Source organism: Microcaecilia unicolor, chromosome 7 (assembly GCF_901765095.1).
Source record: "Microcaecilia unicolor chromosome 7, aMicUni1.1, whole genome shotgun sequence".
In the NCBI taxonomy this organism is placed as follows: domain Eukaryota; kingdom Metazoa; phylum Chordata; class Amphibia; order Gymnophiona; family Siphonopidae; genus Microcaecilia; species Microcaecilia unicolor.
The window spans coordinates 114,207,103-114,229,844 of record NC_044037.1 but is presented as its reverse complement, the minus strand read 5'-3'; the positions used below and the strand labels follow the sequence as shown (position 1 = coordinate 114,229,844).

General features: G+C 42.5%; 1 protein-coding gene across 1 annotated transcript in view; it reads left to right on the top strand.

The window, feature by feature from the left end:
• Positions 1 to 20,818, top strand: part of PFAS (phosphoribosylformylglycinamidine synthase) — a 154,786-nt gene extending 133,968 nt beyond the window's left edge. Inside the window, exons 22-30 of the mRNA XM_030210241.1 lie at positions 4,713 to 4,868; positions 5,460 to 5,579; positions 6,046 to 6,191; positions 8,090 to 8,300; positions 13,061 to 13,152; positions 18,655 to 18,769; positions 19,113 to 19,280; positions 19,546 to 19,701; positions 19,796 to 20,818. Of these exons, the coding sequence (XP_030066101.1) occupies positions 4,713 to 4,868; positions 5,460 to 5,579; positions 6,046 to 6,191; positions 8,090 to 8,300; positions 13,061 to 13,152; positions 18,655 to 18,769; positions 19,113 to 19,280; positions 19,546 to 19,701; positions 19,796 to 20,124 (1,493 nt within the window). The 3' untranslated portion in view covers positions 20,125 to 20,818. The remainder of the gene's footprint in view (positions 1 to 4,712; positions 4,869 to 5,459; positions 5,580 to 6,045; positions 6,192 to 8,089; positions 8,301 to 13,060; positions 13,153 to 18,654; positions 18,770 to 19,112; positions 19,281 to 19,545; positions 19,702 to 19,795) is intronic.
• The last annotated feature ends 1,924 nt before the right edge of the window (positions 20,819 to 22,742 follow it).

Here is a 22,742-nt window from a genome sequence, read left to right as displayed (position 1 = left end):
ATAGTTAAGCGTTTTGAATATTACTGTTCTGGGGCGATCTCCTCCTGCCGGCCGCTGCCCCAGCCGATGTGCTCGTTCCACCTTAAATTCGCCAGCCAAATCCGGGAGCGCTGCTGCTTGTGGGATCCAAGTTTCTAAGAAATTCTGCAGATCTTTGTCAGGCAAGGCCTCTGGGAGACCGACCAGGCGCAGATTGTTCCGCCTCGATCGGTTCTCCAGATCGTCGATTTTCCACTCATTATTTTATAGACCTCTATAATATCTCCCCTCAGCCATCTCTCTCCAAGCTGAAGAGCCCTAGATGCTTCAGCCTTTCCTCATAGGGAAGCCGTCCCATCTCCTTTATCATTTTCGTCACCCTTCTCTGTACCTTTTCTAATTCCACTATATCTTTTTTTGAGATGCGGCGACCAGAATCGAACACAATATTCGAGGTTCAGTCGCACCATGGACCGATACAAAGGCATTATAACGTCCTCACTTTTGTTTTCCATTCCTTTCCTAATAATACCTAACATTCTATTTGCTTTCTTAGCCGCCACAGCACACTGAACAGAGGATTTCAACATCAACAGCAATGCCGAGATCCCTTTCTTGGTCGGTGGTTCCTAACGTGGAACCTTGCATTACGTAGCTATAGTTCGGGTTCCTTTTTCCCACATGCATCACTTTGCACTTGCTCACATTAAACATCATCTGCCATTTAGATGCCCAGTCTCCCAGTCTCGTAAGGTCCTCTTGTAATTTTTCACAGTCCTCTCATGATTTAACCACTTTGAATAACCTTGTGTCATCAGCAAATGTAATTACCTCACTAGTTACTCCCATCTCTAGATCATTTATAAATATGTTAAAAAGCAGTTACTCCCACACCTAGATCATTTATAAATATGTTAAAAAGCAGTTGTCCCAACACAGACCCCTGAGGAACCCCACTTTCTACCTTTCTCCATTGAGAATACTGACCATTTAACCCTACTCTCTGTTTTCTATCCTTTAACCTATTTTTAATCCACAATAGGACACTACCTCCTATCTCATGACTCTCCAGTTTCTTCTGGAGCTTTTCATGAGGTACTTTGTCAAACACCTTCTGAAAATCCAGATACACCATATCAACTGGCTCGTCTTTATCCACATGTTTGTTCACCCCTTCAAAGAAATGTAATAGATTGGTGAGGCAAGATTTCCCTTCACTAAATTCATGTTGGCTTTGTCTCATTAATCCATGCTTTTGAATATGCTCTGTAATTTTGTTCTTTATAATAGTCTCTACCATTTTGTCCGGCACCAACGTCAGGCTCACCGGTCTATAATTTCCCGGATCCCCTCTGGAACCTTTTTAAAATATCAGTGTTACAAGGGCTACCCTCCAATCTTCCGGTACCATGCTCGATTTTAAAAATAAATTACATATTATTAACAATAGTTCATTTTTCAATACTATTAGTACTCTGGGGTGAATACTATCTGGTCCAGGAGATTTGCTACTCTTCAGTTTGTCAAATTGCCCCATTACATCCTCTAGGTTTATAGAGATTTCATTCAGTTTCTCCGACTCGTCAGCTTCAAATACCATTTCTGGCACCGGTATCTCTCACAAATCTTCCTAGGTGAAGACCGAAGCAAAGAATTCCATCTCTCCGCTACAGCTTTGTCTTCCCTGATTGCCCCTTTTACCCATCAGTCATCTAGCGGTCCAACTGATTCTCTTGCCAGCTTCTTGCTTTTAATATACCTTAAAAACTTTTTACTATATGTTTTTGCCTCCAACGCAATCTTTTTTTCAAAGTCCCTCTTTGCCTTCCTTATCAGCGCTTTGCATTTAACTTGACATTGCTTATATTGTTTTTTATTATTTTCAGTTGGTTCCTTTTTCCATTTTCTGAAGGATTTTCTTTTTGCTCTAATAGCTTCCTTCACCTCACGTTTTAGCCATGCCGGCTGTTGTTTGGTCTTCCTCCCTCCTTTTCTAATACGCGGACTATATTTGGCCTGGGCTTCCAGGATGGTATTTTTGAACAACATCCACACCTGATGTAAATTTTTGACTCTCGCAGACGCTCCTCTAAGTTTGTTTTCACCGTTCTTTTCCTTTTATCATAGTCTCCGTTTTGAAAGTTAATTGCTAACGTATTGGATTTCCTGCGTATACTTACTCCAGTGCTAATATCAAATCTCATCATATTATGATCACTGTTATCAAGCCATCATTACCTCTTGCACCAGATCATACGATCCACAAAGGACTAGGTCTAGAATTTTTCCTTCTCTTATCGGCTCCTGTACCAGCTGTTCCATAAAGCAATCCCTGATTTCATCAAGGAATTTTACCTCCCTAGCTCATCCTGATGTTACATTTACTCAGTCAATATCGAGGTAATTGAAATCAACCATTATTATTGTGTTCCCAGTTTGTTAGCCTCCCTAATTTCCGATAACACTTCTACATCCGTCTGTTCATACTGGCCAGGCAGATGGTAGTACACTCCTATCACTATCCTTTTCCCTTTTACACATGGAATTTCAATCCACAGGAATTCCAAGATGTTTTCTTTCCTGTTTTTTCAGTACTGTAGGAACAATTCCTTGCCTTTAAAGATAAGATCAATACATAATGTGGAGATATTAAAGAAAAAACAAAAAATTATGTTGTTCTAACAGGTCTATGGCACGTTTCTACATTGATTAATGTTAGTGGACCTTTTAAATGAAGTGTGACAGATATGATGGTTAAATTGTCTGGAAGGCTTTGTTGTATTGTTCTAATGTATTCTGTTATTTGATTTTATTTGTGTTTTGCTGAGGATTTGTAGCCTGAGTGGACGGGTTTGAATAAATAAATACATTTCTAGTCTGCCTATTATCTAGGCAAGTTACAATAAAATATATATAATTAAAGCAACACTTAACATCACAAACAACATGATCTGCACCATATTCTACAACTAAAACATTCTCATATCTGCCTCTTAGGCTGGAAATGCCTGAGAAAAAAATGTTTTCAACTGCTTCTTAAATGTGGAAATCTCTGTAATCACATGTAACTTCTCTGGTAATGTATTCCATAAAAGAGGGTATACAATGGAGAATGCTGCTTCTTTGGTGACCACATACACCCTAATTCTATATATGGTTCTCAAAACTGTGCATGCAAATATGGGCGCATGTGCAATTTAATTGATACATGAGCCAATTAGTGCTGATAATTGGGCACTAATAATTTTTAGAGCTAATTGGCATTCCTTTACATTTACATGCACGTCTTTAGGCATTGGGATCCTCTTGGATCCAAAAAGGGGGCGTGGCCATGGGAGGGGCATGGGTGAATCAGAGGTGTTCCTGGAATTTGCACGCAGTTGTACTAAATAAGGGATATCTGTGCCTAATTTAGGTGTAAGAATGTTCATCAGGTTTTAGTTGGTGTACATCCTTGCACCAAATGCTATTCTATATAAACAATGCCCAACTCTGAGCACCGTTTATAGACTAGTGCTAATTTTTATTGGCGCCCAGATTTGGGTGTCATTTATAGAATTGAGTGCATGATGTATTTTAGATAAATAAGCTAGTATTTTAGATAGATAAGCTAGTGAATGCTATTTTTTCCCATCAGATTTCAATGCCCAAGGCAGTTGATAAATTTCCAGGGCTTGTTTGGTGCCATTCCAGGCAAAGCTTAAAAATGGGATTTATACGTGTAGTATCCTGATTTCAGAAAACTGCACTCTTAATTGGCAACCATTAGCATTACGAGCCACCAAAGGCTTTTTCTTTAAATATCTGAGGCAGAAGGGGGTTGAAGAGATTTACTCCCTTAATTCTTCATATAAAGACCTGGCCAGAGCAAATCCTTTTCAATTTTTTGTGCCTCTAAGCTGATGCAGAACCTGACAGGGAAATTTGTTTACATGTATGGATATGCTCCCTCAATATTTACACATGGCACTTTGTAACTTCTTTACTCCTTATTTTTTGTGCAGTTTTTCCTTAGTTTTCTCAGTTGGATTGTTCTTTGGCCAGCCTCTACTCCCTTGTTTGATTGTACTCTCCATGTAGAGGTGTTTCCTGCTTGCCATGCCTGACCCTCAATATTTCTCTGCATCCCAGCCATCCCCACGTGTAAATTTCTGACCACCATTTGTATGAGTAGCCTATTGACACACACAAATGCCTCTGTTTACATGTAGATGCTCAGAAGTATGCTTTAAATTGTGCATTTTCTTCTTGCTTAACATTCTTAGTCTACCTGCCACATGAGTTCAGCGTGCCATTTTGATTTATTTGCTTTGAATTCTTCCCTCAGAGTGTTCCCATTGTGTTGCCAGTTCTGTAGATTGCTGTTTTGCCTTAAATTAGTGATGTACCATGTTAGCTAACCCAGTGGCAGCATTCAAGCCTATTTGGAAAAGATAGAGGGAGCAGCCAGAAGGGCAAGAGAGGGAGGTGACTAGAGGTCACAGAGCATTTTCAGTGCAAAGTAGATAGGGATAAACAGGCATCTTGAGCAGGCCAAGAGATTATCTGCAAAAGACTGCTGTTACTCTGTTTTTTTGTGTTTTTGTCTATCTATGGGAGTATCTCAAGGGGTATGGATGGGGTGTTTTGTCTATATCTGTGATTTTACATTTTGCTGTGTGTAACTGTGGTGGGTGTCTTTGTCTGAGTGTGGAAGATATTTTCACTGACCCAGCCATTCGGCTTAATTTCAGGGGTTCTACTCCATGTGCGGATCAGTGCAGGTTGGTACCGCCTTGGGGGCAGTGCTTTGGCCCAATGTTACTCACAGCTGGGGGACCAGAGCCCTGACATGGAAAATCCAGAAACCCTGAAAGCCTGTTTCAATGTGACCCAGAAGCTTCTACGAGGTAGGTTCCTAGGAGTTTCTGTGAGGCATTGGAGCCACTGAACTTGCAGGGCCTCAGGGGAATAGAGGTCCTTAAGGAATAACAGGCTTTGTATTTACAGTAGAACCATGTGCTGGACCCAGGATCTCCAAGGTCTCCTGTGTAGTAGGGCAGCCTGTGAACTTACAGCAAGGCAGCAACGGATAGGACTTATGACTGCCAAGAACCCTTGCAAAATACAGCAGCCTGAGCTTCTACTGGGGCCCGGGGATGAATGAAGGGGACCCTGTAGAGTTTACAGAGGGTCCTAGAGGTGAAGGGTGAAGTAGGCCTTATGGCGGAACAAGAAAGATACAGAAACAGAGCTCTTGGAAGGGAGGGGCAGGAGAAATACTGTATGCCAGGAGAAAAAGAAATGTTTTATAATTGACAGTGTGAACTACAGCTTGCAATAGACACAGATGAGCCTTTTCCTGAGGGTAAAGTGATGATGCTTTACTAGTCACTGTGAGTTTCCGCCTGGGGATAGGGGGTGAAGGGAATTCTGCATACCATAAATTCTTAGTCCTATGCTAACTTTTCTGTTTTTTTATTTCGTTCCTTCACTTCCAGCGTCTCTTCTTAGTAGTGGCCATGATGTGAGTGATGGTGGGCTTATCACCTGTCTTCTAGAGATGGCCTTTGCAGGGAATTATGGCATAGAAGTGGACCTCCCTGTTACTGGAGCCAGTGGTGAGTGTGCTTAGGGAGAAGGCAGGTGCTGAAAGAGAATAACTTGGAGAGCTGGTACTTTTCCTGCTCAGTGTATTCTGTTTGTCATCCATGGAATCTCTTAACATCTTAACATCACCTGCCTTGTTATTTTGGTACTACTGTATATTCCTTGTTCCTAAGGCAAAAATAAGCTCAGTCCCCTCATCTGAAGCGATCCTCTTACAACCTGCTAAGAACATCTCATGGATATCTGATAATTTGTTTGCTGGGGAGGAAAATAGACTTCCAGACATGCTAATAAACAAGGAGCGTCAGTTGCCCTGGATAAAAGCTTCAATAAATGTGATATAAAAGCTATCTAAGGATGTCTTTGAAAGGTGTGAAAATTTCCCCTAGTTTTCATAGGATCCTTGAGGGAGAAGAAGGGGGAGGGCTGATGTTCTCATGACTCCCTGGGTCCTACTCACACTTTCTCTCTTTGTAGTGATGGAAGCTATCTTCTCTGAGGAGCTGGGACTGGTGCTTGAAGTGACAGAGTCAGTGGCAGATGCAGTCTGTGATTCATACCAAAATGCTGGTGTGGAGTGCATTAGGATAGGATCCATTACACAGAAAGGCCCACGCTCCATGGTAAGTGATACAGTAGGGAGTCCAGTGGAGTTTTTTTTAATCCCTGTGAGGGAGTCTATAGTACGCTGCCCCTTAAGAATACTCCCTCACAGAGTCTGAACCACCTTAAGCCCCATAGTCCTGCCCAAAGAGAAAGTGACACAAAAGGGATGGAACCAGGAGGACAGCTGCTAGGAAGTATAAAAGGCAGGACCAGAGTTGGGTTAGAGAAGCCCAGAAGAAAGCAGTAATGCCCCATGGCATATGACTCCACCACCTATGTGTAAACTACAACAACTACAGCCAGGTAGGCCAAATTCAACTTGGAACCTCACAGACTTTGTATTTTGACCAGAGTACTTGAGAGAAACTGCACGCAACTGGAGTGCCAGGCCAGAGATAAGAAGAGTGTGCTGTTGTGCTAAGAGACAGGAATGTATGCTGTGGCCCTGTAGGAGCAGGCCACCTGAGGACATTGTCACATCAAGAATTTTGCTTTGCGTTTGCCTTCTTCCTCCCTGTGAATTAAACAGGACTCCTTGCCCAACACCTTCAATAAATATTATTTGCCTTTACCTGCAACCACTTTGTGGTCTGTCTTACCTGGCCTCTGGGCCCACCCTCGCTCACGGTACCATAACCCCCCATTCACCCTGTTCTATGTAACTGTTGCTGACTTTAAACTTGGAGAACGATTATGGGAAGATTAGTTGCTAGAATAAATTTTCAGTTCCAAAAATGAATAAGCTCTAATGTATAGGCACAATACAGTGTACAATACAATACAATGCAATATAAAAACTCTTATATACCATCTATATGGAAAGCTATAGACGGTTTACAATTTTTAAACTGAACTCATTTCACATATTTAGAAAATAACCATGTTTTCAACAGTTTATGAAACTTCAAATAATTGCATTCAGTTCTCAGTAAAAGTGGAAGAGAATTCCATAAACTGGGAACAACTGCTTTAAACATTTTCTTTTACAATTGGACACTACCCTAATGGAAGAGGCAGAAGGAATATCAAGTTTATTACGTTGTGCTGACCATCTAAGATTAAAACTTGATTGTAATTGAATCAGAGTAGATAAATAGTGTAGGTTCATTCCATGAAGTATAGGTACAGTACAGATAGGGCATAAGAAGAGCAGTTTTTAAAGCTTTTTCCATGAGAAAAGCTCCACTGAAAATTGCACATGTCTCTCTACAGATAAAAGTATCAACAAGGATACTGTTTATCTGCTAGGGAAAAAAGGGCAGAGGGGAGCTCAGGGGAGGGAAAGTACATATGGGGTTTCCTATTGAAGTCCCCAGTTTACTTTCCATATACATTTACAGTTACTGACTTATAACCTAATTCCATCCACATAGTTCACAGTGTATTACAGTAAGACACTAGAACATAATGCATCTAGGATGTAACAATTTAAATCAAAAAGTTGCTAACTGTAAATAAAATCTAAATATCAGCCACACAAACACAAAAAAACATCAATGCAACCTTCAGGAAGGCTAGACAGTTTTCATACAGCCCATTTACTTGGGTATTGTGAAGGGCAGGAGGCATATTAGGGGCCTAAAAGTTAATTGAGTGGGGAATGGGGGCATAAGGCTGAAGATTCTCCCAAGGCACCCAAATTCCTTGCGCTGGCCCTCTAAACTTACCATAAACTTGGGATTGTTATGTTAGAGAATAAGTCATTCTACCTATTCTTTGTTGGAACAGAGAGACTTTGGGGGCAAATTGTAATAATGCACATACTTTACAAATTCATAAAAAGCGAACTATCCTTTTTCAGGCTGCTATTGCGTCCACTATCTTAGGATTTGCATGTGTCTAGAAATTTCTGGTATGCCTTGTTTGCCTAACTTTGGCCAAATGTACTTAAAGGTTTTCCTGGATTTGCCTCTAGGTTAGGATTTGCGTGAATGGACAGGAAGTGCTAAAGGAAGAGCTGGCAATGCTCCGAGGATTGTGGGAGTCCACCAGTTTCCAGCTGGAACGATTGCAGGCCAACCCAGACTGTGTGTCTCAGGAGGAGATGGGGCTTGGCCTGCGCGAGGGCCCATGCTTCAAGCTGACATTTAATCCAGCTGCAACGCCAAAACCTTTACAAGAACTAGGTAAGATGAGAGCTGACTTGAGTTACTAAAATTAAGATTTTAGCAGGAGTTGAGTCCTGTGATGTGAGGAATTAGAGTCTGGATCTCCTATGGTGATGGTGGGAGGAGGGAAGTGGAGTGGAGACAAAGCTGCTGCTGTGGCACCCCTGTTGGTAAATGAGTATCTCTTAAGGACAGCCGCCTTCTAGTGGTTGGGCCAGTGAGGATTTACTGGGGATGGGTGTGGGTTAGTAGAACTTGCTACAGGAGAAAATGAGGAAAAGACTCCAAAAGAACAAAACTTAGCAAGCATGGAATTTGGGGATTATAGCCCAGCCCAAGGCAGAAGAATTCATAACAATGGGAATTACAGAAAATACAGGCCCATGCTTTCATTTCATTTGTGTAATGGTGATGCCACCTTGTGGAAGTTGTGTCTCATTGCAGGTTTATGGTTTCAGATAAGTCCTTAGAGGGTTTGTCTGGGTAACTTTTAGAGTTAGCTAGAAAAACCCGATGGCCAGAAAATTTTCCTCATTCTGTGGATTTATTATGTCTAGTTAATGTTAATATTCTGCTCTGTTTGATCACAATTGTGTACTAACTCAGACATCCAAATAATTTATTTATTTGTTACATTTGTATCCCACTTTTTCCCACCTATTTGCAGGCTCAGTGTGGCTTACATAGTACCGTAAAGGCGTTCGCCAATTCCAGTATGAACAAATACAGTAATGTTTTGGTAGAACAAGGTTCAGGTGTAACGGACACTTTAGGGAATTCTATAGAGGAAGAGGATCATAGAGAGGAAGAGTTCTTGTATATCCGTTACGAGCTTTGGTTTCATTGTGTTGCAAGGTATTGGCATTTAAGATGGGTCGGTGAGGTATGCCTTTTTGAACAGGTTGGTTTTTAATGATTTCCGGAAGTTTAAATGATCATATGTTGTTTTCACGGCTTTAGGTAGTGCTTATGTAGGAGAAACTGGATGCATAAGTTGATTTGTATTTAAGTCCTTTGCAGCTTGGGTAGTGGAGATTTAGGTATGTTCGTGTTGATCCTGTTGTGTTTCTTGTTGGTAGGTCTATGAGGTCTACCATGCATCCTGGGGCTTCACCGTAGATGATTTTATGCATCAGGGTGCAGATTTTGAAAGCAATACGTTCTTTGATTGGAAGCCAGTGCAGTTTTTCACGGAGGGGTTTGGCGCTTTCGAATCGCATTTTTCCCAAATACAAGCCTGGCCACCGTGTTTTGTGCGGTCTGAATTGACCAAATTTAATTGGTAATTAGATTCAACCGATTGAACACAGCCAGGCTTAATTGCAGCCAAGCCTGTTGAATCTAAACTCCACTACATATTGAATGTTACCATGAGAATGAAGTAGTAACCCCAAAATTTCTATAAGAATGTTATGTCACAAGAACAGGAAATTTCAGAAGAGATGAAAAAGTAAGTTGCTGAAATAGTTACAAAGCCACTTCTAAAGCTCTGGGACTCTACTGAACCACAGCAAGAGCCATTACCTCCAAATGGAAAAGGCTTGGAATAGCAGTGAATCTTCCCTGGAGTGACCAGCCTGCCAAAATTACTCCAAAGGCACATTGACTACTTATTGAGGAAGTTACAAAATATCCCAGAAGAACATCCAAAGAACTGCTAGCATCTCTAGCCTCATTTAAGATCAGTGTTCATGACTCCACAATAAGAAAGAGAATGAGCAAAAGTGGGATTCATGGGAGAGTAGTGGGAGAAAATCCACCGTTGTTATTCAAGAATAAATTCAGTGTTTGTCTCTGTGACGAAACAGGGCGTTTTCAAGCCCGTGAATTGTAATATTTTCATGCAATGTATTTCTCTTGTTTGGCCAGCAGGTGGTATTTGTTTTAAAGCTGTTGCAGAGAAAACTGTTTTCTCTTCAGTTTAGCCCTGTGGAAAGGCAACCTACAGTGCCTTTGGCCAGATACTTTCAAAGTTGGTACTCTGGGATCTGATTGGCCCTGGAGTTCAAATCCAGTCAGGAGGTACTGGGTTTTCCCCAGTTTCAGATAGGGAGTTTCAGAGGGTAAGCATCTCAGCCCTGAGACCCTGTACAGACCTATGAGCAGTTATTTTCCTGAAACTCCCCAGGTAGTGACAAAATGTTTAGATAGTTTTAATATTGATCCTTATTCAGTTACCTGTTATTGCTTGTTGTTTTTCCAACTGTTTTGTATTGTTCATTGTTCTATTTCTGTGATAATAAACCCATTAGTTTATTGGCTCTGATGTGTTGGCCTGACTAAGAGTCCGGGTGGTGTGTGTTTTTGGGTCAATGGGTGTTTTCTAGGAACTGTGGGACCCCTGGGATTGTGGCCCGAATGTCTTTAGAAACCACTGGGGAGATAACTTGCAGGTGGGAGACTTGCCTAGAGGCAAATGAAACCCAGCAGGCAGGTGGAAGGGTATGCCAGTGTAGAGCACGTGCCCAGTGCAGGCAGGCCTGAGCAGTGCTGGTGACAGACCCTCCAGGTGACTGCAGGGTTAACCCTAGGTGGGTGCTATGTGTTCCGTGACAGTCTTATATTTGCAAATACACACCTGGATGATTCCCTGACCTTTTAGAATAATATTCTGTGGACGGATGGGTCAAAAGTGGAACTATTTGGACAACACAGGCTCCATTATGTCTGGCATTAAGCAAATACAGCATTCCACAGTAAGAATATCATACCAAAAGTGAAACAGGGTGGTGGTAGTATGATGGTGTGGGGACGCTTTGCTGCCTCAGGACCTGGAAAACTTGTAATTATTGAAGAAACCATGAATTCTGCTCTGTACCAGGAAATTCTTAAGTAGAAAGTCCAGTCATCTGTCCGTGAGATGAAGCATAATTGGATTATGCCGCAAGGCAATGATCTAGTATACAAAAGCAAGTTTACATCTGAATGGTTGAGGAGAAAGGAAATTAAAGTTTTGGATGATCCTTGTCAAAGTCCTGACTTGAACCCAATAAAGGCAGGACCTGAAATGAGCAGTTCATGCTTGCAAACTTATGAATATGTTTGAATTAAAACAGTTCTACAAAGAAGAGTGAGCTAAGACTCCTTAACAGCAGTGTGAAAAACTGATATCAAATTATAGGAAGTGTTTGGTTGCAATTAATACTGCTAAAGATGGTGTGACCAGTTAAGTTTAAGGACAGTTACTTTTTCACATAGGTTTCTTAAATAAATGAAGTATAATTTAAAAACTGTGCAGTGTTGTTTAATATCACATTTTGTTTAAAGATCAGAAACCATTGCGTATGTCATATATGCAAATAATAAGGGAGATTAGAATGGGGTAAATTTTTCACATCCCTGTATGTCCAACTTGGAACAAGGTGCCTATTTCATAAAGACAACATAGGTGTCTAGATGTCTTTATAAAATAGCCATGCAAAACCAGCCTCAATAGTGTGCAAATTTCACAACAGAAATTTACACCAGTTCTGAATATATGCATGCCATCTATGCGTATATTTGTACATTTTATAAAAGATATGTGCTTATTGTAACTCCATCCCATCTTCCCCTAGGAATGCCTACTCATGATCCATGAAAAAGTATAAAGAATAAAAAAAAGAAGAAACAACCTCCACAGATCAGACAAACCAAACAGGAGCAGAGATGGCCAAGTGAAGGAGCTCATTGAAAACACAAGGCCTTCAAGTTGGGTGAAGACCTTTATTAGAAATAACAAATGACCTGATACAGCCATGCTTTGATGTGTGCTTTCATCAGGGGTCCTGAAGATATGTGTAGTCAACAACAATAAAGTATTGTGATAAAGATTCTCTTACCTTAGTCTGAAATCTGCACAAGAACAAAAGCAGCGGTATTCACTCGGCGTATGCTGAAACACCAGGTCATTTACTGTTTCTAATAAAGTATTTTTTCCTGAGTTGAGTGTTTTCTGTTTCCCATTGAGCTCCTTTATTTGGCCATCTTCGCTCCTGTTTTAGCTGTGTAAAAGTATATATGTTCTTTGTACGTGTATGCAGTTTGCACTTATCCATGTGTAACAGGCTTTATAAAATTACCCCTACAAAGAGTAAAATGGCACTACATGCATTATTATTCCCATATACAGGGCAGGCAGTTTTATGAAAGTCCATTTCTATGAGTAATGCACTGTTTTACCTGCAAAAATGGCTTTGAAACTTACCCTCCCTATGGCCACTAGATAGCACATATATCCCACCATTGTTTTAAGCGGGCCTACAGTAGATATATGCTTCTATAGTTTTAATTAAAATAGCAGATTAAATCTGTGTTGAAATCTTTGTTTGTGTTTGAAGCATGTGGGTCATAAAGATAATCCCCCCAGACAGGATTGGCTGTTGCCCGGTTAAATAGTACTTAGCCGGCTAAGTGCTGTTATTCAGCACAAGATAGCTGGTTATTTCTGCTGAATATTAGTGCTTAGAGCGTAGCGGTTAACCAACTATATCGCGGCTAAGTTTAGAGGCCAAATCGTACCGCTTAAATAGCAGTCCTGTCTTTGCCTGCTATAAACTTAACAAGCCAGTGCTGAATATTCACTTAGCTGGTTAAGCTAGAGCCAGCCAAAAAAAACCCCCAGATATTCAATGCCGGTCACCAGAAATAGCACGGCATTGAATATCCGGGGTCAGGGCTGATATGCGGACTGCCTCCTGCAGTCTGAATATCGGGCCCAATGTGCTTACATAACTCTTTCAGTTTACATGTATTTTATCTCTCTCAGAAGGTCTAACTCAAGTACTTTTGCTCACTAGCTCTTCCTCGGCCACGTGTAGCAGTCTTACGGGAAGAGGGAAGCAATGGGGATCGAGAGATGGCAGCTTGTCTGTTTATGGCAGGATTTGAGGTGAGTACATCATAGTGTAACCATGCAGAAACACTAAGTATTCCCGTAACACCTGTCATAAAACAACAGCAGGGATTATGTGGCAGGACTGAATGTTACATAGGAATATAGAACACAATGGCAGAAAAACGAAATCCTCAGAGCTTGTTCCTTGCCATTTTGAATTCTGATACTGTTCTTGTCTCCATCACCTCCACTAAGAGGCATCCACCTCCCTTTCTGTAAGGAAATATTTCCTTAGATTTCTCTTGAGTCTGTCCCCTTTAATCCTCATCTTGTGACCCCTCTTTCCAGAGCTTTCTTTCCATTGAAAGGAGCCTGACTCTCATTTATTTATACTTTGGAGGTATTTAAATATCTGTATCATACCTCCCTTTTCCTGCCTTTCCTCCAGGGTATATGTGTTTAGATCATTATTTGTCCCCATGTTATAAGAATAGCCATATTGGGTCAGACCAGTGGTTCATCTAGCCCAGTGTTCTGCTTTCAACAATGGCCAGTTCAGGTCACAAGTACCTGACAATCCCAAATAGTAGCAAGATTCATGTTACTGATCCCAGGGACAAGCAGTGACTTTCCCCTTGTCTATCTTAATAACAGACTATGGACTTTTCCTCCAGGAACTTGTCCAAACCTTTTTAGAAACCCAGATACACTAACGGCTGTTACCACATCCTCTGGCAACGAGCTCCAGATCTTAACTATTTGTTGGGTGAAAAACTTTTTCATCCTTTTTGTTTTAAAAGTAGTACCATATAACTTCCTTGAGTGTCCCCTAGTCTTCGTACTTTTTGAAAGAGTAAAAAATCAATTTACGTTTACCTGTTCTACACCACTCAGAATTTTGTAGACCTCTATCATATTCCCCCTCAGCTGTCTCTTTTCCAAGCTGAAGAGGCCTAACCTCTTAAGCCTTTCCTCATACTAGAGGAGTTCCATCCCCTTAATGATTTTGGTCGCCCTTCTTTGAACCTTTTCTAATTCTGCTATATCTTTTTTAAGATACTGCGACCAGAATTGCACACAATACTCAAGGTGTGGTCACACCATGGTCACACCCACACCATATGATACAGAGGCATTATAATATTCTTGGCCTTATTTTCTATCCCCTTCCTAATAATTCCTTGCATTCTGTTTGCTTTTTTTGACTGCCTCTACACACTGGGCAGAAGATTTCAGTGTATTGTGCAAGATAACACCTATATCTTTTTCTTGGGTTCTGACTCCTAGGGTGGAACCTAGCATCAAATGTTTATGACACGAACTGTTGGCCGTTTTAGTATCTGCCCTATCCAGAGTGACCCTATCAAGTGTATATCATTTTGAAGTTGCTATCTCCAGAATTACACAGATTACTCCAAAGGAGGTCTCACCAGAGCTTTACCAAGATTCATTATCACCTCCTTTTTTCTGATGGCCATTCCTGTCCTTGTTCACCCAGGTATCCTTCTGCCTTTTCCCTTTGCCAGATCCTGTTCTTATGTTCACAGAAGTACAACACCTCTTAGAATATACTGCTCCCTTTGCTCATGCCAAGGCATTAAGTTTATTAGTTACCTATGTAGAACTTTGTCAAAGGCCTTTCTAAAATCTAACTTCACCACATCTAATGCTCTCCCTTGATCCAACTCTGTGGTCACCCAGTCAATGAAATTGATCAGGTTTGTTTGGCAAGACCTACTTTTGTTAAAACCGTGCTGCCTCAGATCCTGTAATCTATTGGATTCTAGAAACTGCAATAGCTTCTGTTTTAGCAATGATTCTATTAATTTACTCACCACCAAGATCATACTAACTGGCCCGTAGTTCCCAGCCACTTCCTTCTAGCTTTGTGAAGAGGAACCACATCTACTCATCTCCAGTCATCCAGAGTTACTTCTTACTCTAAGGAAGCATTAGTCGAAGCTTTTATCTAAGGGCAAACAGATAGGTAACTGTCACGTTTTCAAAGCTGGAAACAGGGTTTGTGAGCCCTTGGGCCACTGCCGAGGAGCAGCAGTGGCAGGCAAAACCACCCCACACTAGAGACAGGGCAGATCACTGGCAAACAGGCTTCACCTGCACCTGGCCACTTTCCACCAAGAGTTGAGCTCAAGGCTTCAGGTGGCTGGCAGGACTTACTGGACAGGGCAGGACTGGCTAACAGCTAAGCAGCACAGGTACAGCAAGGCAGGGAAAGGATAGGCTAAAGGACAGAACTGAAAGCTGCGAACAGCCACTGAAACAGGGAACAAACACAGCTAGACGGGACTGAGCTGAAAGCTGCAAGCAGCCACTTAAGCAGGGAACAAACACAGCTAAACCCAGAACTAGGCAAAGACATACAAACAAGACACCAGACTGGGAAACAAGTAATACAGTAAACAAGCAATACCCTAAACTAAACATAGACTAACTAGAACAGGCAAGACTTCAGGCAAGAACTAGAGCAAGGAAACAAACACAGGCTGAAGTGCAAAAGCACCAACATACCAGGGCCTCAGACGCAATGCAAAGGCAAAGGCAGAGAGGTTCCAAATGGCTAATAAGCCCAGCAGGCAGCTGAGACTCAGGTGCAACAATCACCAGGCAACTAAGGGTTGGGCAGCCTGGAAGATCCGGACTGGACTGAGCTGAAATCTGGAACGGGTGACAGCACTCTGACAATCTAATACAGCCAGCACACAGAGACAGAGACAGAACTAACTCACAAAGAACAGACAGAAGCCAGCTCAGAAGCTGACCACAGGAAATAAGGTGAGTCTGAGAGGAGGCACAGCCACAGACGTGACAGTAACATTGTTTGACGGCACTAACTAAGAACACTTTCTACAGCTTTTCTGCAAAGACTTGAAGAACACTCCTGAGTGTGTGCAGCAGCTCCTGTGGTCACTTACCTTGTCTCAGCTTACTTTCTTCCATTAGTACTGAGGATCTTGTTCCAGAGCTGCATTCTGTTTTTTACTGCCGGGACAGTGTTTTTCTGGCAGTTTCTTACTTCCAACTTCCCCTCTTAGGCAAACATGCGCCATAATAATTATGTGTTTCTTTTAATTTTCCATCAAGGCTTGATGTTGGCACTAAGCCGTGGTCTAATGGTCTCATAGAGGGAAGCCATTCCAAATGTCCATTGCTGCTCATCTCATTGTCCCAAGAGTATATCAGCTCTGATAGTCTGTGAACCTAGGATCATGTATCCTAAGCAGTCACCTCCTCTTTATATAGAATGTGATTCTGAGTGTTTTGGGAGTCTCTACATGAATTAGAAACACATTTTATGAAAAATTCTCTCCTGAATTTCTCTCACACCTCACTCCTCCACAGCCAAAGAGCAGATCTCTACATGAATATTCTCCTTCATAATCTATGTACAGACTATGACCAGATGTGCCTGTGATGAGTAGCAGGTTGAATAAGAGCTTAGAGCTCTATTATTTGACTTCTCAAACACTTAGATATTCCAAAAGAGTTGCCCATGCATCCCTTCTATCAGGAGGTACAGACAGCTGAAGGATTCAGCTGATCCCAACCACCACATCAGTCTGTGATGGTCAAATCTGTCCTAAAACATGCCAAGGAATCTGATAAAAATACGTCATTATCCCCAGTACTCAGCTGTCAAATGTGATCATTTTCATAGGAAGTATTATCAGAATGCTATGCTCCAGTCCTGCTTAGCATTCCACTATCCCTACATAGTTTAGATTTAGGGATTCACCAACCACCTTCATCAGGAAGATCAGGGTGAATGTATTCGGCTGCATTTTATTGGTGATTTCTGTGGGTCTGTGAGGCTGTTTTAGAACGATGAATAGGGGCCTATGTGTCTTTCTAAAATAGGCTTACAATATTACTCCCAAACTAGGCAACCTCTTATAAAATTAACCTCTTAGCATTGAAACCAGAAAGTTCCATTTTGGTCTCATCTCCAACATACATGTTATGTCTGGAAGTATTTCTTTGAAAGTGCTGTTTCAGCACATCATACAGACTTTTTTTCAGCAGTGGATTTTTTTTTGTCACCCTCCCATGCAGATCATGTTTGTGGAGTAATCTTAAAATTGTTGAATGGTCAACACTTCCCCAGTTTCAGTTCCATGGGTCTTGTCAATTTATTCACAGTGACCATCCTTAGTAGATTCCTTAAACTGTGGCTACTGACTTAGGACAGATGACCTGATTGAAGAAGTGTCTTGATAGTGCCAGGCTGTTTGTACTTTAAAATGACTGACTGGACTGTGCTCCAAAAAAAATACTCAAAAACACTGAAATTTTCTTATAGCCTTCCCCCAATCTGTACATTTGAATAACTTTATCCTAGAGTTCTTTTGGCAACTCCATATTTGGAATGTTTAGATCTTTGCTTCAGATTGATGTCATCCAACAAAAATATGAGGATATGAACTAGCTCATATACTGTAATTGGGCACAGGTGGTCTTTACTGAATTTATTATTAGCCTTAAAGCAATTTTGGGGAGTGATACTGTAAGAGCTGTAAAGATTTAGGTAATTGTGATTACTGGAATTTTATTTTTTACACAGCAGACTATGAATAATATACAAGGGTATGAAGACTTTTGCAAAGAAAAGACAATAATACTTGCTTTATTTGAAGCCATCTATCAATGCATCTATCATGTTATGAGACCTTTATCTGTGATGAAACTCCCTTTTGAGCCTCAGATTTCCTAAGAACTAAAAGCACCTGATCTGTAAGGTTGATTTTGTGGTAATATATCAGTCTACAGAGAAGCCATGGTAATTTGTACTAAATTTCATCATCATAAGGTGGTTCTTTGTATACATGCTAAGTTTCTGCTTAATGTGTCAGAAATGTCCACCCAAATTCTTTACCACTAGGTCTATGACTGGCGGTAAGGTCTCAGACCCAAAATGGATGTGCGGCAATTTTGATTTTGCCGCACGTCCATTTTCGGGGGGGGGGGGGGGGGGGGGGGGGAAGAGGCCTTTTTTACAGGGGTGCTGAAAAATGGATTGGCACGTGCCCAAAACTCGCACCTACACTACCGCAAGCCATTTTTCAGCGCACCTTTGTTAAACGACCCCAAGGTGAGCAAGTCCTGAAATTCATGGATTGCAAGTGGACTGTGGCCCAAACTCCTCCCATGCACACACTCACTGGCAAATTACATGCCATCAAATCATAGCGTGTACTTTTCTGTTAGTTGGTATTCTATAAGAGGTCATTACTTGCATAAGTGACTAGAATACTACTATCTGCATGCCTTTTTGCCGCCTACCACTAGGCAGCTCCTTATAGACTTACCCCACGCCCACAGTTCCTTTCTCCTTCTTTTCTGGAACTGAACGGAGTTGCTGTATGTGCGTGGTGGGGCAGTGAGGGATCGGTCTTCAAAGTTTTATTGGAAAATTCTGGTAAAGTGTTCCTTGTTGGCAGCCTTGCCCATCTGTGTGACTTCGCGAACAGCTACTTTCAGAGAACACCTCTTAAAAGTAAACAATTTCATTTTGTATCTCCAACCTGTACTTTCCTTTAGGTGTGGGATGTGACAATGCAGGACCTGTGCTCAGGGGAAGTCAACCTCGATATGTTCAGAGGGTTGATTTTTGTTGGTGGATTCAGCTACGCTGACGTTTTAGGTTCTGCAAAAGGTAACTCTACATAATGCAAGGTCACATGGAAATGAGGAATACAGAGGGAAAGCATAGCAATGGAGAGAGGACTATGGGTAGAAAGCTGGAGGGATAAGTGGGCATCTCACAGAGAGGAATAAATAGATTAATTTTATTGCTACTTCTTAGGTAAACTGGAAGAGCAGAGTATATAAACTGACATTTGGTTGTAAAATAATTGGGGAGTTGTAGGCAAAAGAGAGACAGAGAGGTGGGAGGGATGAAGGAAAAGGCAGAGACTGGAGAGGACAGGGATGGGAAGAGAGGTGGTGTTGATTTTACTGTTTGTTCCTTCAGCTTGACTTCTTTTTCCTGCCCTCAGGTTGGGCTGCCTCTGTACTGTATAATACTGCTGTCTACGCACAGTTCAAGAAATTCAAATATCGCAAAGACACCTTCAGCTTGGGCATTTGCAATGGCTGCCAGCTGATGGCATTATTGGGATGGATAGCCCCAGCCACAGAGGGAGAGGAGGATTCAGAAAATACAGGTGAGACATAACAGGAAGTTCTGATCTCACAATTTCCTTTTAAATCATTTAAAGCAAGGACCAATGTAATCTGAGACAATAATCTGTAAATAAAAATTAACTTTCCCTGTCCTACGCCTTTCTCCTCATTTCATTTCTCTCCTTATTTTGCATCTCACTCCCTTGGTTGTTTCCCCCACCTTGTGCTAATTCTCTTACTTTTGTGTTCCCCCCTCTTCTCCCTTCTCTGTGTATTGTGATTTTTATCTTGTGTCTCTCCCTACAGATGGTGATGCTCTCAGTCAGGGTGTCCTTCTAAGCCACAATCTCTCAGGGAGGTTTGAGTCCCGGTTTGTCAGTGTGGGAGTACAGGAGAGTCCTTCAATCCTGCTACAGGGAATGGCTGGATCCATCCTGGGTGTTTGGGTGGCACACGGAGAAGGTACTAAATAGGAAGGGGAGAATGGAGTGAGAAAGGCAGGGTTAGGGAGAGAAAAATGTGCTGACCTTTCCTCCTCTGTCTCTTCCTATTCCAGGTCACATGCGTTTTCGTTCAGAGAAGCTACTCTGCCATACTGTCTCTCATGGATTGGCCCCTCTGCGGTATGTGGATGACAGTGGAGTCCCCACAGAAGAGTATCCTATGAACCCAAATGGTTCCCCACTTGGCATTGCAGGGCTCTGTTCCCTAGATGGTCGCCATCTGGCCCTCATGCCCCACCCTGAGCGCTGTGTCATGCCTTGGCAGTGGCCTTGGATGCCACTGGAGTGGCGCAGGGAGCTGACTGTCTCACCATGGATGCATTTGTTCCAGAATGCCTATGCCTGGTGCCTACAGGATACAGGGAGAGACTCCATTGTGTAAACAATGTGATGGAATGAGAAACTTTTACAGAAAACATCTCTGATGAGCTTAAGTCCACAACATCTCAGTGCTCAGCTCTCTATCTGCTGTCTTCTTCATTGCACTGCTTTTCTAGAAATGGGAACGCTGTCTCCCTGAGGCTAAAAATTCATCTGTAAGGGTAGATTTGAGAAAATGAGCAAGATTACTTCTATCTAGAGTATTCCAGAGTAGAGTACAGCATTCACTCAAAACTTTTAAATTTGTCTTCACTCTATAAAGACTGCCCTAAAGTTCATGTCTCTCTTCAGTTCATATCTCTTCAGTTCACTCTAATGAACTTTGCAAATCAAGGAGTTAGAAATTGTCCTGCTTCCTTACTGGAAGAAGTTTTTTAAGGGCAAACTGAATTTCCATCTTTAGTGAAATGCCTATGTGTAACAGCCTTCAGGATCTACCTCAGGATGGCAACAAGAAGACCTCCTTCTTGGTCTAGTCATTCCCTTCTTGCAAACGGTTCCCAAAGATGTGAAGAAAGAGTGAATCCCCAATGCATTGTCAATAATGTGAGAAATGTAAGAGACTTCCTTGGAGGAGGAAAGGCTGGGATAGTTTAGAAATTTTTGTTGCAGACTTATCTCTAGCTCTATGAATGTTAGATTTCTCATGGGTTTAGTTCTAGGTTATCAATAAACTTGCAATATTTGTGTTTTATTATCTGGCTCAAGATACTTTTTATCTTCCTTTCCAGGGCCGGATTTAAAATGTGCCTATAGGCAAGACCAGAAAGTGGTGGGAAGAGAAGATTTCTCTTCCCGAGATCATACAGTGGGATTCAAAAGCAAATGAAATCAGGCTTCTGTTTAACCTAGGTTTTTTTTTTGATGCTTTCAGAATTTGCTTCTCTTGATATTGTGAAGATGAAGCTCCCACCTCTGGATCCCAGGTCCCTCTTTCACTCAGGGTGAGCTGGTTCTCAGTATGCAGATTTTATGCAAATTAGTCTACTACCCCTTTCTACTCGGGGTGACCTGGTTCTCAAAAAGGGCAAACATAGTCAGGTCTCATCAACAGGATTTTCTCATACAAATCTTTATTCCAGCCTCTGGGCACACTTCTTTTAGCTTAAAACACTTTCACAAGCTTAAACAGTTCTTCCAGCTTAACCATTTCTTCCTACTCAGTGCAATCTTCCAGCTTAAACATTTCTTCTTGCACAGTTCAATACCCAACAGATTTCTTCCCCCTGAGCCCTCCCACACAGGCATCTGGGCTCAGTACTAACTCAGTCCTGGACACACAGTCCTTCCTTGTAGCACACAGTTCTTATACTTGATACTCTAGGGCCTTCTTACCCCAGCCGTATTAACTCAGTCCTTCTTTGTAACACACAGTTCACCACCAGGCCATAGGGCTCAGCCAGTACTTTCCATGGGGATCTTCCTGCTTTAGCTACCAGCTCTCTTCTGCAGCGGCTAGCTCTCCTTTCTCCCTCACAACTCAGGTGGGGTATTAAGTGGTTAATGGCCAAACAGGACCCAGCCCATAACCTGCTGCACCTGTTTCCACCCCCAGGACTCTCCCCGGTTCTAGCGACCTCCAGCTATACATCCCCTTACTGGCTCCCTTTAGTGACTCACCCAGCCCTTCTCCCTGGACATTTTAGGGGAACAGCGCCCTCTAGGGGCCTAACCAGGGTAGGATAGCCTCTTCCTTATCACAATATGAATCTCCTCACTTTTGATCTGTCTCCACACCGCCCAATATTCAAAGTGATTTAAGTGGGCAAGAGAGCCTACTACTATTCTCCGAGGACAAGCAGGCTGCTTGTTCTCACTGATGGGTGACGTCCACGGCAGCCCCTCCAATCGGAACACTTCCTAGCAAAGTCCTTTGCTAGTCCTCGCGCGCCGATGCGCACCGCGCATGCGCGGCCGTCTTCCCGCCCGAACCGGCTCGTGCCGGCCAGTCTTCTTTTGTCCACGCTCGGTACGGTCGTGTTTCGCCGTTCGCGCCCCAAAGTTGACCTCGCGCGTTGTTTATCGACTGTGTCTTTCAAAAAAAAAAAAAAAAAAAAGGTGTCGGAAGGAGACCTTTATGGTCTTCTCCCTTCCCATACTTCCAGTTTTTGCCCCCGTAAGTTTTCTTTCGTCGTCGGGGTAGGCCCTATTTAGGCCTCGGACAAAGTTTTTCTTCCCCCTAATTTTTGCGGTGCCTTTTTCGCCATTTCGAGTTTTGATCTCGCCGGCGCGATTTTTCCGCCCATGACATCGAAGTCTTCCAGCGGCTTCAAGAAGTGCACCCAGTGCGCCCGGGTAATCTCGCTCACTGACAGGCACGCGTCGTGTCTTCAGTGTCTGGGGGCTGGGCACCACCCGCAGGCCTGTAGTCTGTGTTCCTTTTTACAAAAGCGGACTCAGGTAGCGAGATTAGCCCAGTGGAACGTTTTGTTCTCGGGCTCTTCGTCGGCATCGGCACCGGGAGTATCGACTGCATCAACGTCGTCGGCGCCTGGACCTTCATCTTTGTCCCCGAGTGCATCGAGGCATCGGCCCTCTGCATCGGGGCGTCATCGGAAGGCTGCGTCGGCGTCGGTGGTATCGAGACCTCCTCGTCTGCTGATGTCGTCGGACGGTGGT